This window comes from Peromyscus leucopus, chromosome 19, assembly GCF_004664715.2.
Source record: "Peromyscus leucopus breed LL Stock chromosome 19, UCI_PerLeu_2.1, whole genome shotgun sequence".
NCBI lineage: Eukaryota > Metazoa > Chordata > Mammalia > Rodentia > Cricetidae > Peromyscus > Peromyscus leucopus.
This window is the reverse complement of record NC_051079.1, coordinates 22,028,097-22,038,327: the sequence shown is the minus strand read 5'-3', so window position 1 is coordinate 22,038,327 and position 10,231 is coordinate 22,028,097. Positions and strand designations below refer to the sequence as shown.

The following is a 10,231-nucleotide window of genomic DNA, read 5'->3' as shown; positions in this document are numbered from 1 at the left end:
CCTCCAGAGGGGCCATGGGGAGAGGGCTGAGAGGGGCAACCACGGAACTGGTTCACCTCCTACCCTGGCTCTTCCCAGGCGGACTCAGGCTCTCCATAGGGTCTGAGGTCCCATCGTGGGCCATCATCACTGTCTCCTTAGGCCTCGGTGCGCTCATCCACTGTGTGCTGTCCTGGCATCCCTCCGTCCACCCCCTAAATGCCCGAGGTGTATTAAATGAGGTCACCGAGGACAGTTTCCAGGGCGTGTCTGTCACTTGACCTCTAACCCACCACCAGCGGAAACCCCACGGAGCATGTGCCCTGAGCCTAGCAGAGGTGGCATCCATGCAGAGTGTCCCACCCCCTGTACCTCGGGGACACCGGCAACCATAAAGGCCTCACTTGGCCTGGGTCGCACTCACACCACAGAGGCGAAGGAAGACGCATGCACTGTTCCTGGATGGTTTTGTCAGGTTTTGTTTGTTTTGCTGCATTTTGAACACTAGGGCTTATTTTCAAACAGCACACGGATGGTCTGCAGAGCGGGACCAGGCTGGGCCAGTGTGCAGGCCCCACCCACGGCAGCTGCCAGAAGAGGACCCCAAGCCCTGCCCGGTGGCGCGGCCAAGCGTCAGGCAGGTGCGGCGGTGGCTCTGCGCCCCCCGGCCCGCCCTGAACATGCGGGCACCGGGAACTAACTAGGAGGACACAGCAGCTTCGGGAACACTGGAGAAGTCCACTGAACTGGGCCGGACGGCTCTTTGGAAAAACCACCTCGTCTTTGGGGGAACATCTCTTGGCTTAGGTCTGCACTCCCCAATTTCCCGACACTTTTCAAGGGTTTCAAAACAAAAACAAACAGAAGAGGGAGGAAGAAAAAAACAAAGAAAAGGAAAGCACACATCTCTTGGGAAAAGGTGTTCACACACCAGAAGGCTGCAGGGGCTCCGCCGCCGCCGTCACTGCACCCGCTCGGTGAAATTCTCCGGGAAGACGCCCCGGCATTTCTCCAGCTCTTTGTGATCATTCCAGTCGCTCTCCTTCACTCCCATGAGCCAGCCTTCATCCTGCGGCCAACAGAACACGGGTCACACGGGCTCGCTCACACCACCCTCCAGTACGCTAAGACCCAAGCAGACCGGAGAGGAGCCAGCCTGCCTGCTTGCTATTCTGAATCCTCTGTGCCTGGGCACTGCATTCAACTATGTCCTCAGTACCAGCCCATAACCATCTGCCCGCAAATGCATCCCTCCCATAAGCCAGACCCTTCAGATACAGCCGAGGGCCAGGACAGGCCACACCCACAGCCAAGGGCCAGGACAGGCCACACCCACAGCCATTGGCCGGGACAGGCCACACCCACAGCCATTGGCCAGGACAGGCCACATCCACAGCCAAGGGCCAGGACAGGCCACACCCACAGCCATTGGCCAGGACAGGCCACATCCACAGCCAAGGGCCAGGACAGGCCACACCCACAGTCAAGGGCCAGGACAGGCCACACCCACAGCCATTGGACAGGACAGGCCACACCCACAGCCAAGGACCAGGACAGGCCACACCCAGCTGCCGCCTGTCTCCTCTCATAGCTCTTCCAAGAGCCAAGTCTCACCTGTTCTGGGAAGGGGTCCTAAAGGGAGAAGAGCTGTAGGCCATGGCAAATGATAGCTCTCACACACTAATTACACCACTGTTCGTCCTCACAGTCCTTATCCAGTCCTCGGGACTCTAAACACCCGCCTCAGCCAGAAATACAAGCTGACAGAGTAGCTCAGTCTAGTTGTGATTGCTGATGATCCGAGACACATCCTCCCTCCCCTCACTTCCTCTCCCCTCCTTTCCCTTCCCTTTCTCTCCTCTCCCCTCCCCTCCCTTTCTCTCTTCTCCCTTTCCCTTCTCTCCCCTCCTTTCCCGTCCCCTCCTCTCTTTTCGTCTTCTTTTTCTCCCCCTCCTTCCCCTGAAATGCCCTTCCAACTCCACTGCTTTATCAACTCCAAGAAACCTGGAGGGTGTTCTGACGCCTGTGTGTCTCTCTGGAACTGGGTTCCCCAAACCCTAACAACTTCCAAGAGGACCCCAACTGTCCTCCCAAGTCCCCAGACATCTATAAACAGCCAGAAAGTTCTGGAAGTGATAGCAGTTAAAAGTTTCTAATCAGACCTTCTGGAGGTGGGGGGCAGGGGTTGGGGGCTGAGAAAGTAGGATTACAAGTTCAAGGCCAGCCTGGACTACAGAGTGAATTCAAGGTCATCTGGGAACAATTTAGTGAGATCCTGCCCCAAGATTAAAAACTGAAAGAGGGGGCTGGGGGCACAGTGCGGTGGTAGGGCATGCACGTGGCCCTTGGCTCAGTACAACACCCAGCACTGAAAAGGGAACGGATGGGAGATGGCTCCGTGGATAAAGGTGCTTGCCGCCAAGCCAAACAGCCTGAGCTGGGTCCCTGAATCCTACCTGGTGGAATGAGAGGAAAAAGAAAGATCCCTGCGAATTGTTCTCTGACCTCCACTCATGGACCATGCCACATGCGTGCACGCATACACACACACACACACACACACACACACACACGCACGCACGCACGCACGCACGCACGCACGCGCGCGCGCTGCTGCAGCAGATTCAAGCGTGGGGCGCTCCCTGCAGCTCAGCCCACACCTACTTAGGGCAAGAGCCAGCCATGGTGCTCAGTCTCTGCCTGGGTGCCACCAGCACCCCACGAAGGTTCATTATACCAGCAGCGGCACTGGGGCAGAGGAGTCAGCCACAAGCGAGGAGGGACACAGCACTCACACAGCCCAGGTCCAACAGGGTGCTGCTGCTATAAAGTTGACTAACACAAGGAAGTCGCCGCAGTGAGAAGGGTCTAGAAGACCAGCTAAGAACACAGAGTAGAGCCAGCCCGGAAGGCTGGTGCGAGCCTAGGCTTCTGCCACTGCAGGCAGGAACAGCCCTGCAGGAGGAACGCAAGCCTCGTGGCCAAGAGCATGGCAAAGAGAAGAAAGGAATTCAGATGTTGAAAGTTGGCAGGGCAGCGCTGCAAGAAAGGAAGTGCAGTACAACAGGCTAAAAAGAGAGGCACAGACACAGAGGGGACCAATAGGAGGGAAAGACAGCAGGAGGGGGGGAAAGCAACAGAAAAAAGAGGAAAGAAAAGGGAGCCGTAGGTAAGGGCAGCCTAGCCGTGCCCGGCTACAGTGGGCCTCTGCTGCCCCCTACCGGCCATACCCAACGCTGCAGCTGCAGCACCCCCGAATTCCCACATTCCCACACCATGCCAGGCTCACCTGCTCCTCCGGGTTCTGGAAAGGGATCACCAGCACCACGTCGCCAGCTTTGAGTTGCAGCTCGTCAGTGTCAGTGGCCGTGTAATCGTGCTGGGCCTGCACCTGTTGGGAAAGCATGTCAGGGGGCTGCGTCCCCCACCCAGCCCACAAAGACGGAGGCTTTTCTTTCCGCTACTCTATACGGCAGCTACAGCACGAAGGAGACTCAGAGACTACCTTACGAGGGAGCCACGGGAGCTCCTGGGCTAAGCGTCTTAGCCTGGAAATGAGGGTGACCCCCGAGGCACCTGGGACAAAGGATACCGGGTTAGCTAGCCGCCCAAGCTCACCTTGAACATGAAGCCCGGGGGCAGGTCCAAGCGCCCAGCCCCACCGCTGCCCTCCACGGCACCATTCACAGTTGCTGAAAAGGTCTCCACCACCACAGCCGGAAGTGAGCTCTGCGGACAGGGGATGAGGACGAGTCAGCAGCACCCACGGCAGGGTGGGGAAAGCCAGGGCCACGGGAGGGAAGGGGACGTGTTCATGTCCGGTGCCAAACTACCCTGCCCCGTGCTCTTCCAGGGAACTGTGGCCTGCACCGGCATGGGTGAGGAACACAGGGAAGCTGCAGAGAGGCAGAAGACAGACAGACAGCGCTGGACAGACAGACAACGGGGAAGAAAAAACAGGGCAAGGTCCCTGCCGTCTTACGGAGGCTGCTTCACTGGCCGCTGTCTCCCCTGGCTCCTGGGCTCCACCCACCACCTCGGAGGCCTCTGCTGGCTGCAACATAAAATGTCAGCAAGGGATCAGACGCAGAGCAGAACGCCAAGTCCAGGGCACACCATGGGAAGGCATTGGGCAAGCGAGAGAGCCACCGGTAATGGCCTGGCTGGCTGGCCTAGAAATGTGTCCCACACAACCAACCCAGCAGCGCCCTGCAGGACAGGCTGATCCCAGCACAGGAGGCCACCAGAGAGAAAATACTGGCTGACACAGAGGGGACAGGCGTGTAGAGAACGGTCTACACCTCAGTGAATGGCAAGCATACTACCATGAATGGTGCCCCCACCTCTGCCTCACAGGCCCTTCCCTCTAAACACCCAGCTTCCTCCTGCCCACTCTGCCAGCCACACTGGCCCCTCACAGGTTAGCTGGAGCCTGCTGGATGGCCTGGACCCACCAAGCATGCTTAGAGAACACCGGGTAGCTCTTTTCCAGCCCTGGATGCTGCCTTCTCCATGGGTAATAGCATCAGAGCCAGGGCATTACCGGAGACCATGGACAAGTCTCCACCATGGGGTAACCTCTACCAACACTCAGACTCAGCCACTTCTGAGCACTGGAACATAGTTAATCAACCTTTCTGCCCTCCACTTCCTCTAATATAACAAAGAAGAAAGTATCTGGTTGATAAGGTTATGATGAAGACAAGCCAAAAAAATTCTGGGAAACGCCCGGAATAAGCTGTTAGTTCCTCTGAAACGGCCCTCTCTTCCCACTCTGAAGCAGCGGCTTCAGGTAAGAGAATAGGGGAGGGTAGATGTGACATGAGCCGTGATCACCCACCTTGGGCACCACCACCTAGCGACACCATCCCGGGACCTCCAAGTCTTGTCCTCTGGCTCTTTGTCCACGCTACACCCCAGAGATGGGAAGAAGCCAGATGGGAACAGGGGGGGGGCACTTACTTGGGCAGGCCCTGGCTCGGCCGTCTGGCTGGGCCAGGACACAGCAAAGGTGCCCTCAGCAGAACTGGGCTCCCCGGAAGGCAGGATGCCAGCTTGAGTCTCTGTGGACTAGTGACCAGCCACCAAGATGGGGGAGGGGAGAGAAGGCCAGGGAGTGGGGGGAGGGGGCATATTGGACAAGGGCGGGAGACAAGAGAGGGTGGTCTTGAGTGGCCAGCATTAACAAGGGACGTGGCCCAGGGTAACAGCCTGGTCAGTTTGGTGGGGACAACTGCCTCCCATTGCTCTGGTCCTGCCGCTTTCAAGGGGTCAGGCAAGTATGACGCCACCACACAGCATAACATCTACCAAAATGGTCAGAATGGCCCTGGCAGCCCATTCCAGCCTTATTTCTCTGGCAATTACAGAAATCCTTGACAGTGTGTGTGTGTGTGTGTGTGTGTGTGTGTGTGTGTGTGTTTCGTGTATGTGTGCACATATGTGGCATACGTGATCTTGTGTGTGAAGGCCAGAGGTTCATCTCTTATGTCTCTTCAGTCACTATATACTTGGCTTTTTTGAGACATGGTCTCTCCCTGAACCTGGCGCTCACCATTTCAGCTAGGCTGGCTGGCCAGCAGCATCCAGTGATACACGCATCTCTGCCTCCCAGTGCTGGGGCTACAAGCTTGCACCTCCACACCTGACATCTTTTTAAAAGATTTATCTATTACTTTTATTTACATGTATGTGTGTGCACCCATATAATTGTCTATGTACCCCATGTGTGCAGGGGCCTGCAGAGCCTAGAAGGCATCAGATCCCCTGGGACTGAAATTATTGACAGTTGTACACCACCTACCGTGGGTCCTAGGACTAGAACCCAGCAAGAGCAGTAAGTGCTCTTAACCACTGAGCCCTCTCTCCAGCCCGATGCCTGGGATTTTTACCTGAGTATTGAGAATCGAACTCAGCTAGCACTTAGCAGAATGAAGCTCTTTTACAAAAACTTTTGAGCCCCCAGAGTCCTGGCTGGTGTGTGGCCCCACAGCACCTGCCACACTAACTGGCCCTTGCCAGACTGTGTCCTGGAACCCAGGTTTTATTATAACCAAATGCTAGGCACATTCCAAGTGTGAGTCTCTAAGTCTCTCCGAGTCTCTGAATCCCCATGCCCAGGACTCCCAGCGGTGGGTCCCCAGAAAAACAGCTTCCTAATACTGCCTTGTAATTAGGACTCCTTGACTATTCTAGATGACCTACTGGCTACTTGTCAAGGTAAACACCAGCAAGACCTGAAATCTAACCAATGTAGGTACCATCTTTTTTTTTTTTTTTTTTGGTTTTTCGAGACAGGGTTTCTCTGTGTAGCTTTGCGCCTTTCCTGGAGCTCACTTGGTAGCCCAGGCTGGCCTCGAACTCACAGAGATCCACCTGGCTCTGCCTCCCGAGTGCTGGGATTAAAGGCGTGCGCCACCAACGCCCGGCTTGTAGGTACCATCTTGAGTTACCAAGGAGCCCATTCCTGTGGTCCTGATGAAGGGATGGAGTCTTAGTGGCCCCCTGCGCATATGAGCACGGATAAGCGAGTGTGCCGTATGCAGATGGGTGGAGGGGTGAGTGGGCCTTCACACACGAAGAAACAGCCCCCCAGGGGTGTGACGCGGAGCAAGTGCGCAGCTTACCTCCCAGAGGTCCCATGGGATTGGCTGAGGGCAGCAGTAATGGGAAAAGGACAGAGTCAGTACAGAGGTTAGAGACAGGGGAGCAAGCAGACCCAGGGACCCCACCCGCACCCCAACCCAGCAGGCTCCAAGCTGGTCTCTGAAGGCTTCCGATCTCAGCTCAGGGAGGCCCACAGAGTGGCTAATGAAGGGGTAAGGTGCTGGAGTGACCAGAGGTTGTGGGACATGTCTTGAGTGAGAGTAGCCCAGGTAGCCCACATCTACTCTGCCCTACATCCAAAGGAGGTAAGAGGACCAGGGGCTAGGACACTGGGCAAAAGGCCGAGTGACCTGTGCCCTCTCCCCCAAAGACCTGAGTCTGTGGCTCACACAAGCACAAGACCTGGTCCTGAGGCTGATGGGCCACGGGCATTGGTGGGCACAACCAACCTGGCCAGAGGGTGTGGGTGCCTTCACAGGGCTTGCCACTGGCGGGAGGGGGTCGAAGTCCAGGTCTAGTAGACTGGCCTGCTCTGAGAAAGGCCCGGGGGCCTCAAACTTGGCGACAACAGCAGAGGGAGAAAGCCGTTAGTAAGAGACTGAGCCTAAGCCTTGTGCACACAGAGAAAAACCAATTCACATAACACACACACACACACACACACACACACACACACACACACACACACACACACGAAAAAGTACTGACCACAACTACACAAACTAGCACAGGCTCCGACCTCCATGAAGATACCCGACCCCCCCCACTAGGGCCAGCATCCAGCCAAGACCAGGTCACTCTCATCTCCTCTTCTGCCCTTTGCCCCCACGAGCTCACCAAACTTTGCCCCCTGTGTATCAAGAACAGCACAAGGCTGTGGCCTGGGCTGGACGCGCCCACCTCAGTCTCCCAACCAAGAGGCCCCCATATCAAAGAATTCACGCTGGCACCCAGCCAAGCCACTCTCTGGGACACCCCAGCCTGCCATCCATCTCTATACATGCCTCAAGGGCATCTTCAGTGTGGGATCCCAATGCTAGGGAGCTTGGGGGTACCCGCATTACCACTATGGACCACACCCCCAGATACCTCCAGATTCCCTTTTGGGGCACCCGGCTGCAGCCCAGCAGTACACATGCAGCCAGTACTCTACCAATAATATAAAGCTCCAATGGACCCCAGGCTAGCACATCATGGGAGGTGCCTCTCTCCAGACCCTCGAGGGAGACCCTGGAACAAGTCAGTAGCAGCTGACCAGGTTAGGTTTCCAAGGCTGGGTTCCCGGGGGACGCGCTGACTTAGCTGCCTTAAAGGAGCTGCGATCTTTTTGTGCTTGTGGGCTTCCTCCTCAGAGCTATGGAAGACTTCGCCCGGTCCAAGCAGGGATATGGCTCAGCGTGCCCCCTCCCCAGCCCTTAGGAGAAGGCAGAGAGGTTGCAGATCTGTGAGATCAGGCCAGCGACTTCTGACCTCCACTTGCTTTCCATGGGAGCCCAACTCAGAGAGGGCGTCCCAGGCCTATGCCCATCCCAATCAAGAGAAGCTAGGAACTGTGACGTGGCCTGCGGCTCTTCAGAGGAGCCTCTATTGTCCCAAGGACACTAAGAGCCCACACAGCGTGAGACTCGGGGATCCCTTTCAATTGGGCCAGGCCAAGTGGACCCACTTCCCAGAACGAGTAACCTCAGGTTGACCCTTAGCTGCCTTTCCTTCCAGTCCAGTCTTGTCTGAAAGCTGAGCTAGAGACATCACGGCCCCAAGACTTTGAGGTGCCTCCCACCCAGCATGAGGCAGGCACCTCTGTCACAAAGTCACCCAGGCCAAGACAGCAATACTCCTGAAGTACTGTCGGGGAGGCCCACTATCGGGGAGTTGCCCCTCTTCTCTCAGGCCTGCCTGTGGCAAACGACTCTTTCCCACACAAGACCAAGTCGCGGAACGGATGCAGACTGCTCACCACATCACACCAGGCAGCCTGTTGGCACCAGCACCATGACAACATGAGCCCGCCCCCACTCATGCGATCCCGCCCAAAGTGCTCTCCTCTCCCCCCACCCCCTCAACCCCCGGGCTGACGGGTAGCCCCGGCTCCCTGCAGATGGACATGAGGAGCAGCAGCAGCAGCGAGCAAGGCATGCGATGACATGGGGGGACACATGGAGTCTGGTGGGCCAGTCTCTGGCTCCCTCTGACACATGACCATGGTAAGCTCTACATCAGGTCCCTCCCCAGGTAAACGGGGTGCATTTGAAAACCAAACAAGACCGGTACGCGAAAGTAGATACGCCATGGTAACACGAATTGCTAAATGGTCCTTTTTATATAAAGAACCTGGAGCCAGAAATTGGGGTGAATAATGAAAGGTCAGAAAGACAAAGGAACAAGCCACCTCTTACCTCTAGGACCCCTAAAAAAAAAAAAAGCCTGAAAAGCTTTCCTCAGCCGAAAGACTTTAGTTCCTGTCTCCTCACACCTTATATACCTTTCTCCACCCTGCCATATTGCTTCCTGGGAGTAAAGGCATGTGTGCTTCCCAAGCAAAGGCATGAGATCTCAAGTGCTGGGATTAAAGGTGCATGCCACCACTGTCTGGTTCTGTTTCTCTCCTAGACTGAGTCAATCTCATATAGTCCAGGGTGGCTTTGAACTCACAGAGATCCTGATGGATCTCTGCCTCCCGAGAGCTAGGGTTAAAGGTGTATGCCACCACTGCCTGGCCTCTATGTTTAATCGAGTGGCTTGTTCTGTCCTCTGATCTTCAGGTAAATTTTATTAGGGTACACAATATATCACCACATGCTATCTCCACTCCGCATCTGCTAGTTCCCATGATATCCCCTATTTTTCATCTTAAACATATGCCGGTCACCTGCCTAGCAAGGCATGCTCAGGAAGGGTAGGCCCACAACAAGCTAGCCTGGAGATTTTCAGCACCGTTCCCACACTGCCTATTCCTACCTGCCTCTGTACTACTTTCATGCACAGCGTGGCTTTGGCTCCACCAGGTAGTCCTTCCACGGGAGCTGAAGGCCTGCCCTCTCTAGGTTCCTGTTGCAGTGGCCACTGTTCTCCATGCCAAGCTGCCTCTTCCACATTCCCACCCTCAGACCCTGTCCGCCTTCTCTAGCTAGCTGAGTTATACAAACGATCCCGGGGAAGGTAGACTCTAGAGACACACCTGGGAAGGGCTCTGGCCAAGCCCCCCAGGGTCTAGACTAGCCACCGCCTCAAAAGTGAAGCCTTGCATGGAAGGCTAGAAGGCTTAAGGCCAGTTTGGAACAGGAAGCTGATCACCCTAGGCTGGTCTGACGGTGTGTCAGCCTACTCCAGTCTTAACAAGATGTTTTTCCACCACAAAAGGCACCTTTCTCTTTATCTCCATCTGAGGGTGGGCATTTCATGACGCTTACAAACAGCAGCCCTGACAGGTAAGTCTCTGCACCTTGGTCATGACAGTATGCAGCAGGGCTCTGCCTGATGCTTACCATTGCCGGCCACCTGCCCCACTTAGAGAGTCTGGGTCTTCTCCCTTCCGGCCTAGTTCTGATATCTCTAACTTAAGCCACGTCTGTGAATCCTTCCCAGGCAAATGTCATCTGCACCAGGGAATGCCCCATGGCTGCCCAACCACTCCATGTCCCCAGGA

The 10,231-nt window shown here is 55.9% G+C and overlaps 1 protein-coding gene across 24 annotated transcripts in view; it reads right to left on the bottom strand.

The window, feature by feature from the left end:
• Positions 1 to 437: 437 nt before the first annotated feature.
• Bin1 (bridging integrator 1) overlaps positions 438 to 10,231 on the bottom strand; it is a 60,569-nt gene continuing 50,775 nt past the window's right edge. For 7 of the 24 annotated variants that reach the window (XM_028867057.2, XM_028867061.2, XM_037197040.1 and 4 more), the window contains 4 exons: positions 3,962 to 4,033; positions 3,598 to 3,708; positions 3,269 to 3,370; positions 439 to 1,048 (listed from right to left, as the gene is read on the bottom strand). In XM_028867057.2, coding sequence (XP_028722890.1) covers positions 941 to 1,048; positions 3,269 to 3,370; positions 3,598 to 3,708; positions 3,962 to 4,033 — 393 coding nt within the window. In that variant the 3' untranslated portion in view covers positions 439 to 940. Of the gene's footprint in view, positions 1,049 to 3,268; positions 3,371 to 3,597; positions 3,709 to 3,961; positions 4,034 to 4,941; positions 5,050 to 6,605; positions 6,630 to 7,034; positions 7,143 to 10,231 lie in introns of all 24 variants that reach the window. The other 17 variants (XM_028867056.2, XM_028867054.2, XM_037197032.1 and 14 more) reach the window with 7 other exon arrangements.